The following is a 22,148-nucleotide window of genomic DNA, read 5'->3' as shown; positions in this document are numbered from 1 at the left end:
GTGCTTGCTCCAGGTGGGTTCAGGCTCTGGGGATTGTAAAGCGCCTTGAGACAATTTTATTAATTTGGCGCTATATAAATGAATTGAACTCAAATTGATTGGATCACCTGTCAGTTAGCTCAAAAGCATGGGTGCTTATGTAAGGCCCTTTAAGAAAATGATTAATTTTGTTAATGCTTTTTCTTTTATTGATAATGCTATGTGGTTGAAGTTCAAACTGTGTGTTGTGTGTGCTTGAAGTAACTACAATTACCATGAAGCCTTTTTCCCTTGTTTGATAACAATGTATGTTTCCCGCTGGAATTCTTTTTTTTTTCAAGGTTGTACCCAATCCTGTGTGAGGAGAAATGTACTATTTTACTGTATGTTTCCACCAATGAAGGAAAAGCTTGTCACTTATGAAAGAGATTACTTGCAGTAGTGGTGCGGCCCTTTTGAAACTGAGGAGGCCTCAACTACATTTTGGAAGTGGAGGTGGGGGTAAGGTGGTGGGGTAATGTTCAGTTTATGATACAAAGTTGACCATGAACTTGCAGTTGCGTCGTGGCTGGTCAGCTTCAAGTTACACGAAAATTACAGACCTTTACTTACAATAAAAGACTAAGACTAATACTATTACTTAATACTAATAATACTATACCAAAGAAAGTACTACTTTATTTAGTCTTTCAGTCCCAAGGATAACATTGTCTAGTTTGCTTGGTTACAATTGATTCCATTGTTACTAAGCCAGAATAATTTAGCCTGCTGGCGGTTTACACCACTTGAGGGAATTATTTCTTGTCACCAGGGTATAATATGGGATTTTACAATGAATCTGTCCAGGATATCCTCAAAGTTAACATATCCTGACAGGCCATATCCTGATATCCTGACAGGCCTTAAAAAACAAAGATTTCAATTAACAGTGAAAACCATTTAAAAGATTAAATGATCTCACTTGAATTAAATGTGCAGTCAACAGTAAACAAATGTCATCCATGATGTAGGCCAAGTACACAATAATGACTTGTCATTTCTATTCATCAGTATATCTACACACGCAGTCAAGTACACAATAATGACTTGTCATTTCTATTCATCAGTATATCTACACACGCAGTCATCGGTAGCTTTGTGTCATGCAAAGAATATATTATATGCCCACTCTCTTCAGATGACCTCAAGCTCAACTAAACAGGACAGAAAAAGCACTATGGTTCATTCAACACTGTCCTGGCATCATTGCCATCTTGTTATACATCAGCTTTAACCAAACCTCTCACTAATTGATCTCGATCTGACTCTATGAACTATGAACATTTCTTTTTTTGTAATAGCCATTTTTGTTTTCAAACTATAGGCCCCTATCCTGTGGTGGACCACTAGGGTTATTACTTTTGAAGGTGTAGTCACACAAAGCCTCATAGTGAAAATAAATTCTCAATGCTAAACTCCAAACTTTCCCAATTCCTTTTCATAATAAAAAAAATATGTATTATGTGATACTTGGACTCTTAGTTTGGCAGTATAAACTCTGATATAGCCTAGACATGTTGTGTTTGACTTTGGCAATAATTAATTATTCTGCTGAGGGCATGCTTGATTGTCAATAATTGTCATTTTGGAGGTAGCAAATCTGGAACATCAAGAATGCCTTTTAAAGAAAACAGACATCCTCTTTGGAAAATTCTACCAGCAAAATGATGATTATAGGTGCAAAACCTTGTAGTTTCTGACACCAAACTAATAATTGATGTGAATGTCTAAGATTCAGGGCTTCTGTTAGTTTGAAACCCTGAAGGAGGAAGACCCACCACTTCAAAAGCTTTATCACAGCCATCGGGATTAACTGAAGGCAGTAGGTGTATCCGGGTCTCATCCACCAGATGCTGTATCCGCTGATTACCCGAGAGATACTCCTGGCATATGAACTGCATAAGCAGCAGCAGCAGCTCTCGTCCCAAAACTTCATTACCATGGGAACCTGCCGTATAGCGAAACTCTGGCTCACCTTGGGGAATAAAACAAACACACAAAATATTTTTTTACATGATTAAAATAATTCAGGTAGATTGTAGCACATCAAGGCAAGACAAAATGTAATAACTCACCCAATTCATGTTCTCCTGGGTTGTCCGATATTTCAATGGCATACAGCTTCTGGCCATTATAACTTTTGCCAATGTTATATATTCTGGTGATGTTTGGGCAAAGCTCATTAACTACCTTCATTAGCTGTAGAGGAATGGACAATGGTAGATGGCGGGTGAAATATGTTTCTCCAGATTTCTACATGAAATATATGCCTTGACAATATTTGCCCATTAAGTTCATGCAATTTCTGTATGCATCCATATTTTTCCACATTTTTGTTGATGTGGGGAACAATGTCAGGGTGCAGAGGGTGTGGTATGTGATGAATCATGTATTAATCAAGTGCCTTGTATTAATAATAACCTTGTATGAATCATGTGCTTATGTAAGCAGGAACATGGCTTTTCTATGTGTCTGTGTGTAACTTAGATTACTAGGTGCTGACGCCATGTAGTCCGCATATGAGTAAGAGTTATACGCGTATGGAGAGAGACCTTCTGCATATGTTTGGGTGAGCTCTGATAGTATTCATTTTATACCATATATTTGGAGACCAAGTCTTATTTATGATCAGTCAGGTTTAATCTTGTACAATGGTGGCCATTCCAAGGGAGACAAAGCCTGAAGTTCCACTCAAAGCTTCACCTTAGACTCATCTGATTATCCATTCAAAGATTGCAGTTAAATGCACTGAGTATAAGGGGTGTCACCCTCTATTCATGAGGCCTTGGTCCATCAAGGCACTTTGATTTGACCAAGAGGAAGGGAGGGAGACCACTTATCACACCTCAGTCCTCACTCAGGTCAAACCATCCTAAGTATATTCAACCAGAAATGCTTACATTAGAAAGTCTAGAAAGTCACATGAGTTATTTTTTTCTTTTTTTTATTAGTTACTTTGGAAGAAATCGTCACTTACCTGTCTCATTTCTTTGTAGTTGTGGTGTTTGAAGTCCAAACTGTCTGTTGTTGTGATTTCATTTCGCCTGTGGTAATAATTATTGGGGTCTGCCAAGACGGAGACATATATTTAATGAGCCGAAAATATAAATATAAATATCTGTCATACAATATCTTAAAAACATTGCCATACCACGATAAGAAATGCAAATATACTTGTTTTAAGGAGCTTTTGACATGTAGGCCACTGTGAAATTATTCTGGGGGAAATTATTTGAGTAAACCATACACTAAATTGCATTACTGAACAAAGTCATAACCAGGTGGGAATAATCAGAATATTAGATAAGTTATTAATATGGTGTGTGTGGTCAAGTGGAGCAACTGCAGACTGGATACCGCAAAAGGATACTGTCTTTGGACCTGTGGGGTGTCAAGTGGAGCAGGGATTTTGTCAGGAACTAGTGTTGCAGATATCATGTTGTTGTGTGTGGCATAGTCACCACTGGATGAATGGTGTTAGGTGAAGGTTGTACCAGCTACCACAGGCTCTAATTTCATTGACGAGCAACTGGCAACGAAGTCCATCTCGCATGAACTAAAGCTATCGTGTGGGAGCATTGCATTGACCCACCCATGTTTGTGTTTAGGATCTTGCTCATGGTATTAAATTAGCAAAATGATTCTGCCAAGTTATTCAATGAGCTTTAGTTCATAACCCTAATCCTAACCCAATGTTCCAGTAGAGAATAAAATATCAAAACAGTAAGACTGCTGATAAACAAGGAAAGACTCTGCATATAAAGTTTTGTCTGCACGATTCATTCTTAAAATAAAATATCTAATACCATTACAGCAGCCCTCTAATTAGCTTCTCCTTGTATGCATGAAGTTGCAGACATCTTCCAAAAGCACTCATTTGAACAGAACATTTCAAATTATATTTCTAATTGGGTAGATCAAAATAAACAAGCTAACCTGGCATTGGGCATCCCAGGATCTCCATCCTCATGCAGATGTCACCATTGTTGTGCCATGACCGAGGGTTCACACGGATGTAACGTGCCACCACAGGCTTACGGAAACTGTTGAGGACAGGGATCTCCTTCTCTCTGTTTCCAGGAAAAATCTACAAAGGAAAGGTATTAGTAGTATTTGGTATTAGTAAACAATACTGACTAACACACAGTAATCATTAGTTAAAGTTACAATGTGGAAGCACTGCTTACTGCACACCTTAGATCAGTTCTCTGGTTTCTCCTGTGATTGCTTGTCCTAATTTAGCAGGTGAGGGAACCTATTTGAATTGTGGCTTACAAAAAGGCAGCCCTTACATTACATCATCACACCCAAAAGGTATGATTCATTGACTTTAACCCTCTATACCCCAATAGAATTCTAGAACACTGCAGCATATTACTGCGAAAACCAGAGAATTCCTGTATTTTTTGTTATTCTGTAAACAAACAGTTACAGTTAGAAAACCAAAGAAAGGGGGGCACTGTGGCGCAAGGAGTAGCCCCGACCATATACGGACTTGAATGCCCACGGGGACACAGGTTTGATTCTGACCCGCTGTCATTTCCCAATCCCACTCCCCACCTCTTCTCTCCATCTCATTTCCTGTCCAAAAACCTTCACTGTCCTATCCGATTAAAGGCAAAAAGCCCAAAAACAAATCTTAAAAAAAAAAATTAAAAAAAATTACAATTACAAGATTGTTTTGTTTGAAAGGGCATAAATAGTTTGTTAATATGATATCAAATATGTATTAGTGACATCTACAAATATTAAAATACATAGCTCTACATACACCCTAAAGTTCAAATTCATAAGTTTTGAACCGTACTGCAGACCTATTTAGTAAATTTAATATCATCTTAATGTATTTAATTAGTATTTGTTTTATATTTTGTAAATAAATAAATACATATTAAACTTAATATTTAAATATTAACACTACTAAACCATATAGATAACCAACATTTTTGCTAATTTGGTGGAAAACACCAACCTCTATGCCTCTTCCTGGTGCAATACATTTGCAATGCAATACATTTGTGGAGGAGGTGGAGGTGGGAATAAACATCCTCATGGGTATCCATCATTTACCCTCTTATCTTGACTACTGTTCATCTGATCCAGCCTTACAGGTGTCCTATGTGGCAGACACCATGCCACGAAATACGTATGAGGAGTTATGCAGATACCTACTCTGTTCAAACCCAGGGATAGCAGACTCTGGTGACAAACTTCAGAAAGTGAGACCATTACAGTTTTTTCCAATCAATTCAATTCAATTCAACTTTATTTCGCCATGTATACACATGTATTTTCACACTTGGTTCAATACCATGTACACTTTCTCAAAACACTTAACACATCCAGCATATCAGTAGACTATGTGAACTAAATGGCATACTTTTCCATTGCTTAGATACAAAATGCAGTCAATGACCACTTCTTCCAAAATTCATGGATACCTGTCTCAGTCAAAGTTCACCACCAGCAAAACGCTGTGCAACTACACCATTTTTTCAGATATTTAGATACTCTGTTCAAAACTGTTAACTTTCAGTTCAAAACCAGACACAATTTAGATCACTGTAGATGGAAAGATGCTGTATTTTCACAGACAAATTAAATTATACACTTGAAATAAGACAGATTTTGTTTTTTACTAATATTCATCAATGTATTTCGTTTCCATCTTTGTTTTGTTTGTTTGCAGCCTTGCTGCCAACTATCCTGCAGTACAGCATTTGTGTTGAAATGTACATGTGTGTAAAATATAGATGTAAGTGTCACTGAAGACATTTTCCCACTATTACGGCTGCATATGAAATTCATGGGCCATCAACAAGACAAAGTGACCCAAAAAGGGAACTACAACAAACATGTATCCAAAGTGACTGACAATATAATTTTTCATTGCCCAGGAATCGAACCCAGGTCAGCTACTTGTTAGCCAACAACACTAACCACTGTACCACGTATCACACCTGCCAATCTTGCCACACAAAACTGGTATCTACAAACCAACAGAAAAGTTTGTTCTTACGGTTTTTCCAATAATTTTTACTCGTCTCAATACCATGTACACATTCCCAAAACACTTAACACATCGAGCATACCAGTAGACTATGTGAACCAAACTGTGGATACTTGCCCCTATGCTTAGATACAAATGCAGTCAATGACCACTTCTTCCGAAATTCATGGATACCTGTCTCAGTCAAGGTTCACTACCAGCAAAACGCTGTGCAACTACAGCATTTTTTGCCGATGTTTAGATACTCTGTTCAAAACAGTTAACTTTCAGTTTAAAACCTAACTTACAGTAATTTAGATTACTGTACATGGAAAGATGCTGTATTTGGACAGACAAATTAAGGTATATGCTGGAATAAGACAAAGTATTCTTATTTTAGCAGAAAGTTTAGTTAGATTATTTTGTTGTTTTGGCTTGCAGACTTCTTACTATCTCTACAGAAGGCAAGCATAGATGTAGCTGTTCCTGAAGAGTTGTTTCCACTATTACAGTACTGCTCTATATGTAAGTCATAGGCTATCAGTGAAAGACAGTGATTGAAGAATGCAATTACAGTAAATGTACCCACTCAATAGTGACATCTATTGTGAGAAGCACACTAACATATGAACACTGTCTTCAGATAGTAAGCTTGGATTAACGTATTTCCAAGATGCAATGCAAAGGAGAATGTTACCGTAAATGTGAAGTTCAAACATTTTTGGTTTTGGTTTGACACCAAATACAGAGGACAGAATGGATCAGCATTAGGGCTACAGTAGAATTCTAGTGGTATTACAGTACTTTGGTAGACTGTATCTTGTGTTGATGTATGTAAATATTGGAAATACTACAGTAAATACTTAGCATATTTATGCCTTTTTGTTGTCCTGTAGTAAGCCTATATAGTGCAGTAACACGTGCAATTTTAGCATATGACTGTAATGACACATATTGCAGCATTTTAGAATTGTTTGTTCACTGTAATATAACAATATTTACTGTAGTCCAAAGACGTTTTTGCCTTTGTGTGTTTTTTCTCCTTTTTGCAATGCAAACCTACAGTAATCTATGCCAATCTAGAGGATACAGCAACATGTTATATATGCAATTGGCAATGCTTCAAGTTGTTAGTGTTTTTTAGGTCATTGTACTCTGAGAGAACATTTGCTAAAGTTACGGCAGCATGACTCACTTTTGGGTGAAGTATGAAGTGTTTTGGTGGTTGTAGTGCATTTTGCACCAAAGGTTAATTGATATGCTGAGGTGTGTGTCTGTTAAGCCCACTGTGTGAAGAGTTTTGGAAAAAGTGTACATGGTATTGACACAAGTTTAAAAGTGATCGGAAAAAACTGTGATGTGTGTCCTCCAGGAGAACGTCCTAAAACTTCTTCGACCATGGAAAAATCTCTCAGTAGGTGAGGCCATGATTAAAATTGACGGCATGTTACTTTGGAAACAGTATATGCCTAAGAAACATGTCAGATGGGGTATTAAGATCTGGTGTCTCTGTGACTCCCTGAAAGGATACTGTTTAGCATTCAATGTATAAACAGGCAACAAGGGGTGTGTGGCAGATGATATTTGGTTTGGGATAGAGGGTAGCAATGGATCTTATGTCAGACAACCTATACAAACACCACCACCTGTATGCGGACAACTTTTGTCCTTCAATTCCTTTAGTGAGAAACCTACTCTGTCCTACTGAAGCTTCCTTACGCTCATCAGGCCTCTCGCTGTTCCTCTCCCCCATGTCCTCACTCCTCTCTGCTGCCACAGCACCCTCACTCACCTCTCTACTCTCAGATGAGCTGGAACACCCGACGTCCTGACGCATAAAAGAAAAAACTATCCCTATCCCATTATTTTTTACAATACATGTTATTTATCTAAATCTGATCAGTTTAGTAAGTAATGAGGCTGATGCAGTCACTAGCTAGCTATCGACCAACTCCTGACTGGCTCGAACTCCTCAGACTTACGTTACCTCAGTCAATGTAGATAGCTAGCAAAATAGCTGGAAAACTAGTCATAAAAATTGAGATGACGATCCAAATTTTAAAATACATTTTCTTCTGACAAACAGAAAACACAGCCGATTACCCATGTCGTCGTTATTTGTGCACAAAATAGCTCTCACCCACAGACGCAGGTGCTTGCTTCGTAGGTTGCGAAAGTCGCGAATTGACCGTCATTTCCACAAGTGAGGTAACGTGGAAATTAGCTTTATTGAACGTCCCTCAATGACCAATAATTAAATGTTACATATCTCTGCAAATAAAAGTGTCATGGGTTTACAATCCATTCAAATTCCATTGATCTAAGTATGTCTTATCAATTTGGAGAACGATGAGGCTGGTGCTAGTTGTAAACCAACACTTCTTGTAGTATATTGGGCTGTGTTGTGTTCTGACAGCCAATCACGTTGGACTAGGAAGTTCGGGTCCACTGTTCTAGTTTATATACATGTGGTAATCAGTTGCTACTGTACTCCATTAGTAAAGCTAATGATTTGCCTCTAAGGCTTAGCCATTGCGTATTCATTTCATGCGGCACGGAACATGATACTTCTCAGTGACCGCCATACGAAGACGTTACTGGAGAGTTAGCTAGTCAGAAAAAAACAGGAGGATACTAATATTACTATTTTTAATAAGTTTTTTAATTTTGATTTTTCAAACAAGGTCGTCACTGTCATACAAACGTGATGAGTCGTCGTCTTTGGTGCACACAAATACGGTCTCATCCAGTGAGAACAGATGCAGACGCTTCTGATTGCTAGCCTTTAGCTAATCCTCAGGCCATCTGTCAGTAGCGAAGTTTAGTTAACAAATACTTCAGAAAAGTCAATGACAGCATACCCAGTTTCCGGTTTCAAAATAAAAGTAACATGTTCATGTATCCACTAGCAGAGTATTATTTCATGAACTAATGTTGTAGTATAAAAACTGTGTCTTTAAAAGTTGCGGTCGGCCGCGGCCGCTTTGGTGAAATTCTAACATGCCGTCGGCGGCCGCTATGGTGATTAGAGGGCAATGCACAGCATTGACTAACTTGAAACCAATATCAATAATGATGTTGAAAATTGTTTACTCAGTTTTTGAATATTGATTATGGTGTTAAATGGTATATTTGTATTGAACTGTTCTCAAAGAAGAGGGATTGAACAATCTCGAGTTCAACAGGAGCTACAAGGGGAGGACCTGAAGTGGGTCGATTAATCTAGATTAATGAATTTCAAAATGTGTGATTAATTAGGTAATTTGTTTTAATCTATTAACAGCCCTAGTTAATAGCTAACATTTGCTCCCTAAAGTAAAGTGTTACCAGGCCAGGTTATCTGTAGTGGATTGCATTTTAAAAGCAACCCTCCCAACACTGGCAGCAGTTAAGCCTGCATTACCACTCAATAGCTCTGAACTAAGTTTAGATTGATAATCAGGCTTAATTAAACTGGCATGACAAAGCTGTGTGGACTTCCTACGCAAAGCAGTGGAAACCAGATAATTTTTCTCTCTGAAATATAATATTTTACCGTATATAGACCTTCAAAATTGGATCCAACTACAGGATAGAGAATGAGGATCTGATCATACAGATCAAAAGTGTGCCTGAAACCATTTACATAAGCTACCAACTTCTTTGGAGGCTCTAGCGGGTCACCGTTATCTCGCATTGCAGCCAAAAGGCCTTTAGTGATGACCAAAATATAAATCATTAGAAATAAATCTCTTAAACTACCTCTCGAGGTGCTAACATCAACCAGGGTAACCCCTCCTCCCACTCACGATCAATGTGAACACAAACAGTAATGACTTTAAAGTAGCATGAAACCTGTTGAGAGCTTCTTGACTCTGGGCATGGTATGCTTTAAAACTTGCGCAATCAAATGGGAGGTGAGATTAGAACACTGGCCACTTTGTATCACCTGTATCAAATAGACATAAACTGAGACCTAGCCAAAACCGGAAATACAGATTTGTGATATTTAGTAGGCACAGGGATTTGGACAATTGGTTCTCCCACAAATACCTCCTCATCAGAACATCCTCGTCCTTTCCCACAAGAGACACATAGCATTTTGTAATGAAAGTTAAATGACGTTAGGATACAGCCTTGTAGACTTCATTTGAGTCTCAAATTGCATCTCAACACCAACAACTGAAACCAACACGGCTAAAGCGGTTGACATAACATGCGCACTGACACCATGGTGTTTTGTTTAATGTTTCGGTGCAGGACAGTCCTTTTTCCAATACCTAATTAATCTGCAATAATTGCAGGCCAAATCTAAATGTATCTAAAGCCATGATTAGTTTTTGGGGAGGCAGATCACAAAACCTAAGCTAAACCTTGTATGCTATGTGACTTAAATGAGAACTGTGCCACTCAGCAAAACTACCAGTATGCATTAACACTGCATCTTTAACTTATTCTCATTAATTACTGTTATTATTCGATTGCTAAAAATGGTTCCAGGACAATCAAATCAGACAATTCATCAAAAGTTTGAACACCTTGAGCAGATCAGTGGGTTAAGTGTTTCACTTAAGATCTCTCATAAACTCTAAGTGCATCTGTGCATTCTCCTTTTTACAGGACCTAAAACGGTTGCTGGTAGGTCTCAGGCATAATCTCATAATCTCAGCATAGTGAAAAGTGAAACAAAGTGAAAATGTTTGGATACTTCATTAAAGTTTGGAAGGAGTCGTAGATAATGCGTAACATCAGGTGAGCTTTCAGAAAAGGTGTTAGCCCCCTAAATTAGGAAGCTTGCCCTCTTTAATCATATTTAAAGGAGATGTTGTATGCCCATTATACCACAAGCTGATATGGCTTCTTGGGGTCTTAATGAAATGTCTGTAACATACTTTGGTCAAAATACCACAAGGATAATTTAAAGCAGCACCCTTTTTACCCTGTCTAAAAACAGCCCTGCTCAGAGCGACCTGTTTTGAGTGCCTGTTCCTTTAAATGCCGATGGAGGCATAACCCCTTCCCCCTCCTCCGTGGGGTGTGCCATAGACATATATAGATCTATGGGGTGTGCTCTCCCAAGTATTGTTTGGAGCTACCATAGAAACTGTTGAGGGGGTACCTTGGGAGAAATATGGATGCTGGAGACTGACACGGCGGTGCAAAAGACCACAGTTGCCGCCGGTAACACTTAAAACGCTTGCCAGTGTATTAGGAAAACTGAGCTAACATAATAATAATAATATAATTGTCAGATTTGATTGGCACACACGACACACTGCAACACACACGTGCATATATGGAGGCGACACAGGACACACACACACACACGCACAGGCAGGCCTGAAGTCGCTGTGAATTTATTCTCTGCGTTTTTCCGATCCTGGACCGTCCTTCCTCTAGGACCCCCCAGGAGCAGTGGGCAGCTTGTAAGCGCCCGGGGACCAAGTGATGGTCTTGGATGGACAGGAAAGTGTTCTGTTCTTTTGCATGTTTTTCTGTTGGGGTTCTTAGTGGAGGAAACCCCTTGTGAACACGGTCAGAACATGCAAACTCCACACAGAAAGGCCCGGGAGATAGCCCACCTGAGCTCTGAAGGTCTGGGGAGGACCTGCCCCCCAGAGCCAACAGCGCCCCATGCGGGAATCGAACCCATGACCTTCTTGCTGTGAGGTGAGAGTGCAAGCACCTTGCCATTGCCATTGCCATAACCCTAATGCACTAGTCCTGCTATAAATATTAGCTTGATGCTGAACACTCTAAATCAAAATCAAAATAAATGAAATAAATCTAAATCTGGTGTTATCAAACTTAGTAGCTAGTAGAACTGTTGTATAAAAGCAATATGACACTCCTGTGGGGCTCAGCCGAATCGACCCCGTAAGGAGACCCTTTACTAACCTCACTCTCACTTGTGTCATATTGCTTCAAACATTTAGTAGAACTACATTTGTGGGACTCATGGGGGATTCTAGTAAAGATGATACAAATAAAAAAATAAAAAATGTAAATTATTATTTTTGACAGTTTTGTTTACAGTTCAAAAGGTGCAGAGATGTATGGTGTCTCCTGTTGGCAATAAAATATTAAGCCTGCGCTGTGTTTGTCTAGCTTAGGGTGCATTATAAAATGAAATCTTGATCTTGAAAAATTGATCATTGATTCCTTTAGCCACTCACCAGGTCCCGAGATCCATTTTTTAGGGTGACCCATGTATGGCTGTCATTGCTAAACAGCACTTTGTAAGATGTCACCCAATCACTCCTGAAAACAAACCAATGAGTAAATAAATATAAGGCAGAGAAACAAGAATGATGAAATTCTGAATGAATGACTTGATGAATGAATGATCAGCAAGAAGTTTGAGCACATCACACCTGTTTAAGCTGCATTACATTGGCTCTCAGTGAGGTTAAGGATATATTTTAAGACTTTACTGTCTAATTAAATCAAAGCTTTCTCTATTATTGGTCTAAAATCAGACAGTATACATACTTTTATAGTTCTATATATATGGCTTTCCATGGGTTTGAACTATGTGTCCCTTTCAGTTGCATTTTAGTTCAGTCTGAGGTTGTTCTATGTTTTTGGTCAAGTTTGTTGATTGGTGGTTTTATTCCTTTCCCTTCCTACCCATTTGGTCTTTATTCTAGATGTTGTTTGATCATCTATCATGTTCATTTTATTTGTCTTATATGTTTTCATTTTAGTTTTTGCTTTTTAATTATTATTCTTATTCCTTTTATCTTTTATGTTTATTGTATTTGCCTTGGGTGCTCCATTTTAGTTTTTTCCTTTTTTAGGGCCCAAGCACCAAAAGTGCGGTGCCTACGGTGTCCCTGGAGGCCAAGGCCCTATTGTGTCAGGAGGATTCTTCTTTTTCTTAAAGACTTGGCCAAAATAGCTCCCCCATTTGCAGAGAGTCGTGTGGCTGTCATATAGTTTCCCCTACACTCACCAAATCGAATAGGAATGTGAGGCTCCCCAAGATGAACAACTTTTGTATATAAATTGCATTACGCCCAACAGCTAACGAGTTATTTTGGATTTTGGGTGTTTTCACACAAATGTGTTACATATTGACGGTTAGACGGTTCATCAGATTCATGTTAGGTGTGGTGTACATGATGTCAAGATGTAGCTGATTTTGAATCGGCAAGGGATTTGTGATGTCTTACAAGGTGTTTAAATGGTGAAATGATGAATGTGTATGTCCCGTCACGCAAGCAGGACATGTGTCACAACTTCACCATGCATCCCTTGATACAACTCAAAATGTGCAGGTTATGGTTATAATGATAGTTATGATAATATTCACATGCTCAAAGTACTTTCTGGTGTAGCGCCATCATCTGTCAACAGAAAGAGTGTCTTTTCTCTTGGGATCTTGGCTATAGTGCTCCTAGACAGAAAGAGTGTCTTTTCTCTTGGGATCTTGGCTATAGTGCTTCTAGACAGTTATCGTATTGATTTCGGATTTCAACACTGCTGGCTCAAATGAAGACAATCTGTATGAATGTTTAATCAACAATGAAGAATATATGACCTATAAGCGTGGAAGCATATACAGTGGGGAAAATAAGTATTTGAACCCCTGCCGATTTCGCAAGTTTGGCCACTTGCAAAGAAATGTGTGATCTATAATTGTAATGGTAGGTGTATTTTAACAGTGAGAAATAGAATATCAACAAACAAATCCAGAAAACTGCATTTTATAACATTTATGACTTTATTTGTATTTGATGCAGAAAATAAGTATTTGAACCCCCAAGCAAACAGCAAGAATTCTGGCTCCCAATGACCAGTTATGTGCCCAAGAAGCACACAGATTAGTCCTCATTAGGCCTAACAAAGTACACCTGATCTCAACTGGTGACGTGTATAAAAGAAACCTGTCCAAAGAATCATACTTCACACCTTCAACCTCACCACCATGGGCAAGACCAAAGAGTTGACCAAGGACGTCAGAAGGCTGGAATGGGTTACAAAACCATCGGCAAGCAGCTTGGTGAGAAGCAGACAACTATTGGTGCGATTATTCGTAAATGGAAGCAACACCAAACAACGGTCAATCGCTCTAGGTCTGGGGCTCCATGCAAGATATCACCTCGTGCGGTATCGGTGATCCTCCGAAAGGTGCAGAATAACCCCAGAACTACTCAGGGGGAGCTTGTGAATGATCTCAAGGCAGCTGGGACCACAGTCACCAAGAAAACCATTGGCAACACACTACGCCGTAATGGTTTGAAGTACTGCAGCACTCGCAAGGTCCCCCTGCTCAAGGAAGCACATGTACAGGGCCGTCTGAAGTTTGCCAATGAACACTTGAATGATTCTAAGGAGGATTGGGAGACAGGATGTGGTCAGATGAGACCAAAATCAAGCTCTTTGGCATCAACTCGACTTGCCGCGTTTGGAGGGGGAAGAATGCTGAATATGACCCCAAGAACACCATCTCCACTGTCAAGCATGGAGGTGGAAACATTATGCTTTGGGGCTGTTTCTCTGCCAAGGGTACAGGACGACTCCACTGCATCGAGGGGAATATGGATGGGGCCATGTAACGTGGAACATTGGGCTTGAACCTCATTCCCTCATTCCCTCCCATTGAAAACGCAACCTTAAGGATTTAGAGAGGATCTGCAAAGAGGAGTGGACCAAAATCCCTCCTGAGATGTGTGTAAACCTGGTGACCAACTACAAGAAAAGTCTGACGTCTGTGCTTGCCAACAAGGGTTATTCCACCAAGTATTAAGTCATGTTTTGCTAGGGGTTCAAATACTTATTTTCGGCATCAAATGCAAATTAAGTCATAAATGTTATAAAATGCAGTTTTCTGGATTTTTTTTGTTGATATTCTGTTTCTCACTGTTAAAATACACCTAATATTATAATTATAGATCACACATTTCTTTGCAAGTGGCCAAACTTGCGAAATCGGCAGGGGATCAAATACTTATTTTCCCCACTGTATATATATATGAATATATGACCTATAAGCGTGGAAGCCGGAGCATCCTACACATTCTTCTTCTAAGCAAAAGACCACAGTTGCCCGTAACACTTTGCCCGTAACACTTGTATTAGGAAAACTGAGCTAACCCTAATGCACTAGTCCTGCAATAAATATTAGCTACATGAAGGTTACAACATTCACTATTTGTTTGAACTAATTTGGAGAGATGTTGATTTATGGAGCTCAAACAGAGACTAAGTTTGGTATTTAAAAAAACTAAATCGGCATTGAAACACTTGACTTGACTTGAAAAGATGTTTTGATGTTTTTTTGCTTATTCTGATGCGCTTTTTCAATGATAATCTTTTCTTTGTTTCTTCATGTCAGCTTTTTCAGTGCAGTGGTTTTTTTTATGTCAGTAATTTCAAATGAATATTTATTTCTCTAGTACTGTAACTCAGTTAGTATCTCAGGCATGTCAGACACATCAGTCCGGTGTTGCAAAAGATGAAATGTTAATTGGACATTATATATCTACATTTAATTGTCTTTAAAATAAGGAGTTATTTGTTAAATATGGTGGAGCCAATCCGGACAAAATAGTACAAATGTTCAAAGTATCATCTTAACAAAAAAATCAAGTTTGGAGAAAATGGAGAGTAACGTTAACCCAAACAAAAAGTCATGTATTAAAACGTGATATTTTAACGGGGCTAAGATTGACTTTGGAGGGATTCCACTTGTCTCTTATGGTTTGCCTCCTCTATGGGCTGTCTCATGACCTTCATTCTCCACACATATGTCCTCTGCTGGCTACCATTGAAATCTTTTATTTTTGATAAATCAAGTGTGCCCTTCTTTATGTAGGAAAGACAATGCCTTTGAGCCTGATGTTGAAAGCATATAACTTTTTCGAGTTGAGACTAAGTTGTCTGTTAACTTGATACTATTTTGTCAGTTCACTTGAATGGAGTGGATGGTTCATTATTTGTTTACACTACTGTGTCCAATGAGACTACACTGGCTTTAAGTTGCATTTGAAGCGTGTTGGTTATGCCGTACTCAGGTTTCTGAAAATATTGCATTTTAAAGTGCTTCACCCCTTTCCCCATTTGAAGCGGTTTATGTTTTGTGTAATTAGCCCTTCTCTCATCCTAAAGTCAGATTTGTGGTCAAATAATAAAAATAGTTAATGTTGTTTGGTTTACATTTTGTATGCGTGTGTACTCTAAGTACATTATCCACCACATACTGAGACTGTTGACAGTACTAACCTTGTCAGTGTAAAGTAAATGTCTGGTGGGCATGCAATGTAGTCATAATGGTATTCATTGTTGGATTGGTTCATAATGGATGACAATGGATGTAATGTGACCATGACACAAAGTAAAACGAATAATGTTCTGCTACCCAAACGCTGTGAAGTTCATTATTATGCCATGATTTTTTTCGCCTGGTAGTTAGCGTTCATTCCCACACACCATAACACTAAATAAACACTCAAGAAATGTTTTCACTGTGAGTGGGAATTTTGTGTGTGCGCACATGTGTGCATGTGAGTAGGGGGTTTAGTTGTAGCATTTTTGCTTGAAATGCCCATCCCTACTTCACGAAACTTTTGAATGGCTAGTAGCGCTCGCAAAACAACTACATGGCATGAGGTAACATTGAATAAACTGTGGTTAATACACGGGTGTGGTCAATACACTGGTTTGTTTAAAAAAAAAAGACATAACATACTGTAATGCAGTTTATATACGGTGCAGTTAATAGTCGGGAAAATAAATAGTCTGAAAATTTCACAAGATAACCAGAAGTGTCAAACAAGTTAAAAAGTGTTGTAGAGCCAAAATCAAGAATATTATATCAATTCATATGATATTAGGAGCCCAAGTCAGATTATTGTGAATGAAGACTCACGACCAAAGTGAACTCCGGCCTTGCGTTATAACAGCGGTGAACTTGGTAAGCCTGCGGGCGTCCACCTCAAGCCACTGCAGAGGATCATTTCTTCCTGCACACCAGCCTCCATCATAGAACTCATCATCATTCAGTCCAGCCTGGTACAGTCAGTCAAACAAACACACAGGGAATCTTTTTAAATTAATTTCTAAATTCTATTCTTTTATCTTAAGGCACTGTACAGAAACTTAATCCTAAACCAAGATGAATGTCCTTTGAAAAGTAGATAAAACAGGTAAACATACAAACTTGAAGAATTGGCACCCTCAATATCAGTAAAACAGGGCACAATAAAGTAATTTACTGTTTATCAAATGTTTTGTATTACTGGTACTGTAAATACAATATACATTTATAGTATGTCTTTACCCAGAGGAGTGTAATCTCTATTTGCTAACACAAACAAGACTGAGCCATCTTCAAGTGGCAGTTAGAGTGTTGGCGTGTTGATGGCATTTGAGAAAGTGTATGCTGAAGTTATGAAAGTTGAGTTTCAGGTCCATCCTGGTTTGTGAATGGTCTAATGTCCTAAACTTAAACCATACTTTGTTCAATTTACTGTTTTAGGTTGCATAATAAATTAAATGTTTCTCTCGCTCTCTCAATACCTACTATAAAAGCATTAAGATATTCTCCCCAGTAATTCTTAGGCAGTTTCCCTATTTGATGTTTTTAGTGGTCATATTTGTCTTGCCTTTATGCTTTGCAGATGCACGTGTTCTACAATCAGAGGAAGAGACTACCCTGTGGGGGACAGCACAAGCAGATTTGATGTTCAATGAGGAGGACTCCATCTTGAACTGAAGGCCAATGTGGGTCGCTGGCCTCCAGCCCATATTACAGAATTGTTTACACTGTGTGATGTCAAAAGTATTCTCTGTGAGTATTCTGAGTGTGAATTTGGGATTGTGCCCTTGTCAAAAGGTCACAGCGGCACCCATGAAAAAAACTGAAATTATAGAAACAGCTGGGACTTATCAAGCAGATAATATTATTCAGACGTTGGCACATGCACATTATGGATAATCAACCAGGCTTCCAATAGCCTACTGCGGCCATAAGAGGGCAGTAAATTACAAGATGAATGCCAACAGGCAATATCAGATCATTTAGTTTATGGGGTGTGAGAGATATTGCTTTCCACTTCTGCATTGCTCTAATTCACGTCTATTTCTAGATTGAACTGGTCAAGCTTGCCTCGCTTGTCCTGGGGGCACAGCACTATGTTGTGGTGACACTCAACACACATGAGCTCCTCTAAGCACCTGACAGGATCTGAATGAAGATATTTGATGCCCACATAGCAGCAGGTTTAAATAGCATTTCCAACTTGTGGTTTACAGTGACCAAAATGTTATTACAAAATTACTGTTAAGGAGAAGTCAAGATGAAACTTGGAAAACGTCTCGGTTACTTACGTAACCTCGGTTCCTTAAGCAGGAACCAGATATAACAGTATGGTACATGACACTAGTCATGGGCCTAAATCGAAGCATTTATCCATTCACGCCTGAAAGGCCGCGAGATCTGTCAACGCGCACTCCTGAGCCCGCCCCCTCAGGAGTCTATATCTTGAATCGCGCACCAGATCTCTGTCTTGGAAAGAAAACTGAGCAAGAATATCAAACCAAGGTAACACTGTACACGCCAACTTTGTTATATCTGGTTCCTGCTTAAGGAACCGAGGTTACGTAAGTAAACGAGACGTTCCTTATCGCAGTTCACTGCGATATAACAGTATGGAACCCTATACATTCCCGCTTGATAATACAGTGGCAGCCAATCACACACACCAGCTTTAATGAAGCCTTTGCCCTCATAGAGGTTCATACGGCCGCTGGCGGTGAACATATTAACAGGGCAACCTTTATCATAGGCGGCATGGATCCGTGATCCTGCGCCTGTAGGAAAACACCCTGGAATGTTTCATGTGCAACATAACATGTAGACACCAATGAACACACTTATCATATATATCTTTCTCAGGCCAGGGGATTCAGAGATCGCTCGCCTGCAGAACGCCATGTAGAAAACTAGGTTCAGCCACATCTAACATATAGAATCTAATGAAAGTGTGGCGAGAACTCCAGCTTGCAGCTTTGCAAATATCTTCCACTGAAACGCCCTTTAGTAAGGCCCAGGAAGACGAGACCCCCCGCGTAGAGTGCGCATGCAACTTCTCCGGGGGATCTAAAGACAAGCTCTTATAAGACAACACGATAGCCTCTACTATCCAACGGGAGAGGCTCGGTTCTGATAGAGGTCTGCCTTTTGCACGTGCACCAAAGCACACAAATAGCTGATCTGACTGTCTGAAAGCTCTAGTGCGCTCTACGTAACAGCGGAGAGCGCGCACTGGACAGAGCTTATTCAAACGTTCCTCCACTGCTGACGCAAAAGGAGGAGGCGAGAAAACTGCTAATTCAATCACCTGATTGCGGAATGGGGTTACCACCACTTTAGGTGTGTAAGCAGCATTAGGTCGCATAACCACTCTGTCACCAGCGATCGAGAACTGAAGGCACGATGGGCTGACTGACAGGGCTTGCATGTCACCAATGCGCTTTGCTGACGTTAACGCCAGTAGCAGCGCAGTCTTTAAAGAGACAAACTTTATGTCCACTGTCTCCAGGGGCTCGAACGGAGGCCCTGTGAGAGCACGTAACACCACTAGCAGATCCCAAGAGGGTATGAGGTGTCTCTCTGGTACCCTGAGCCATCTCACCCCCGCCATAAAGCGTGACGCTAGCGCAGGTGACTGCCAGGAGAACTGCCATTAATGCCTGCGTGGCAGGCTGAAATGGCAGCCATGTACACTTTGAGAGTGGAAGCCGCCTTCCCCTCATCAAACAACTGCTGTAGGAATTCTAGAATAACGCCCAGCGCGCAGTTAATGGGGTCATGCTGACGCGCAGCACACCATCGTTCAAAACTGCGCCACTTCAGCGTATACAGAGCCCGTGTCGACACCGCTCGGGCACTCTGTATTGTAGCCACCACCGCATCCGACAAGCCTGACGCTATGAGCCTGCACCTCTCAGGTGCCAGGCTCTGAGACGCCACCACTCCGGATGGGGGTGCCACACTGTCCTGTGCGCCTGCGTTAGGAGGTCTCTCCGCAGAGGCAGCTCCCAAGGCTGCTGCACTGACATATTGACTAGATCTGCCGCCCACGGCTGATTGGGCCAGTGGGGGGCTATCAATATCAATTCTCTGCCCTCGTCCGCTACTCTGCACAGCACTTGCTGGAGGAGCGGGATCGGGGGAAGAGCATATAGGTGTAGATCTGGCCACTGGTGGCCCAGCGCGTCTATGCCCAGTGGGGGGTTGTCGCCCCCTAGCGAGAACCAGAGCGGACAGCAGGTGTTCTGCCTGTTTGCGAACAGGTCCACCTGCGCCCTGAAAAAACGCACCCAGATCTGTTCTATCACCTGTGGGTGTAGACACCAATCTGCTGCTCGAGGATCGCCCTTCGATAACAGGTCCGCACCGTAGTTGTGGTGACCTGGTATATGAACTGCCCTGAGGGAAAGGACGTGCCTCGCTGCCCATAGGAGCAGGCGAGTCGCCCAATGGTGCAGTGACTGGGAGTGCACTCCGCCTTGACGGTTTATATACGCCAAGGCCGCAGTGTTGTCCGTCCTCACTAACACATGCTGACCACTCAGTCTGGGCAGAAAGTGTCGTAGAGCCAGGACTACTGTCCGCAGTTCTAACACATTTATATGAGACGCGGCCTGTGTCACAGACCAGAGACCGTTCACGCCTCTCCCCTCACAGACCGCCCCCCAACCCTATGGTGGAGGCGCCTGTGGGCACTACTACGCGACGCGACACTATGCCCATAGTGCCCGACGCAGCGAGAAACCAGGGGGTTCTCCAGATTGCCAGGGCTTTCCTGCATCTGGAGGACACCATTATTCTGCGGTGCCTGTCTGTGACTGCGTTGAGCCTCATAGACAGGTACCATATTTGGAACGGCCGCATACGCAACATCCCCAGCGGGAGTGCGATAGCGGCTGACGCCATCATTCCTAACAGGTGTTGGCAGCACAGCGACGAGACTGACTGTCCCAGTCGGAATTGGCGCACGCATGTTTTGATGGCATTTATTCGTTCTTGAGACAGCCTGACCTCCATGGAGGTGGAGTCTAGAACCATGCCTAGGAAATGCGTAATTTGCTTTGGGCATAGAACGCTTTTTTCCCTGTTTATCACAAAGCCCAGTCGATACAGGTGCGCCACCACTAGATGGCCGACCTGCACCGCTGCAGCCTCTGAATGAGCAGCTATTAACATGCGCGCCAACTCGCTGCACAACCAGCCAGGTTGTGCTTTGAGTTGAATTTGTCGGGAACTAACCCGCTCATGGTCAATGAGTCTAAACCTAGATCTGCACCCACTCCGCCTAGGGAGGGGGACGAGATCTGGGGTTGCCCCCTCATGGTTTTGAAAAAAAAATGGGGGGTGCGATTGCACTGTGTGCATCGCGGGGGTTGTCGCACAAGCATGTCTGGGCACTGCGCCATCTGGGACAGGAGTTAGGACATATGAGTGTGGTGCTTGTGAGAACCTGCTTACCGTGCTGGACATGATTTTCACATGTGAGCGACGGGCTGATTTCTGTGGAGGCGGTGTGGGCTCCACCGCTCCCCCCTGTGTGGTCACTGGCTGACTGTCAGCATCAGGAAGCCTGAGGCTTACCTCTGCCCCGCCCGCGGCGAGCGGAGTGCTGTCGCGGGGCCTGGGCTGCACCCTGGGCAGGGCGCGCAGCTGGCTGCTGCTGTGCTGCAGGCTGATCTGGAGGGCGGAAGGGGTGTCTCTGCCAGCCTCGCCTGGTGGGCACCTTCGCTGGAGGAGCTGGCGAGCGGAACCCGCTTCGTTTCTGGCCCTGTGTGGGTGTGGTGTGTCCTGAGGAGGACGTCTCACCCGGGCCGCTAGAGCGAGGCATCCAGTGCTGGAATACCTCCCTGCTCTTCTGTTGCTCCTCGAACCTGGCAGCCATCGTGACCACGGCTTCACCGAAGACGCCCTGGACAGAGACCGGGGCGTCGAGGAGTGGTGCTTTCTCTCTGTCTGAGAGCTTAGCCAGTGAAAGCCACAGAGACCTCTGGGTAGCCACCGCGGTACCCATCACCCTCCCCAGTGCCTGTGAGGTGCACCGGGTCAGTCGGAGTGACAGATCCGTCGCGCGACGGAGCTCTGCCACCGACGGGTGATCCTCCCCCAGCGACAAGGCTAGCTCAG

At 41.7% G+C, this 22,148-nt stretch overlaps 1 protein-coding gene across 1 annotated transcript in view; it reads right to left on the bottom strand.

The window, feature by feature from the left end:
• The window catches only part of LOC105905399 (inactive carboxypeptidase-like protein X2), a 60,792-nt gene that overhangs the window by 25,888 nt on the left and 12,756 nt on the right, over positions 1 to 22,148 (bottom strand). Inside the window, exons 3-8 of the mRNA XM_031561021.2 lie at positions 16,860 to 16,999; positions 12,163 to 12,247; positions 3,955 to 4,105; positions 2,996 to 3,084; positions 2,094 to 2,217; positions 1,797 to 1,993 (exon numbers count right to left, since the gene is read on the bottom strand). Of these exons, the coding sequence (XP_031416881.1) occupies positions 1,797 to 1,993; positions 2,094 to 2,217; positions 2,996 to 3,084; positions 3,955 to 4,105; positions 12,163 to 12,247; positions 16,860 to 16,999 (786 nt within the window). The remainder of the gene's footprint in view (positions 1 to 1,796; positions 1,994 to 2,093; positions 2,218 to 2,995; positions 3,085 to 3,954; positions 4,106 to 12,162; positions 12,248 to 16,859; positions 17,000 to 22,148) is intronic.

Source organism: Clupea harengus, chromosome 23, assembly GCF_900700415.2.
Source record: "Clupea harengus chromosome 23, Ch_v2.0.2, whole genome shotgun sequence".
Lineage (NCBI taxonomy): Eukaryota > Metazoa > Chordata > Actinopteri > Clupeiformes > Clupeidae > Clupea > Clupea harengus.
The sequence above is the reverse complement of the archived record's forward strand: the minus strand, read 5'-3'. Positions and strand labels throughout refer to the sequence as shown.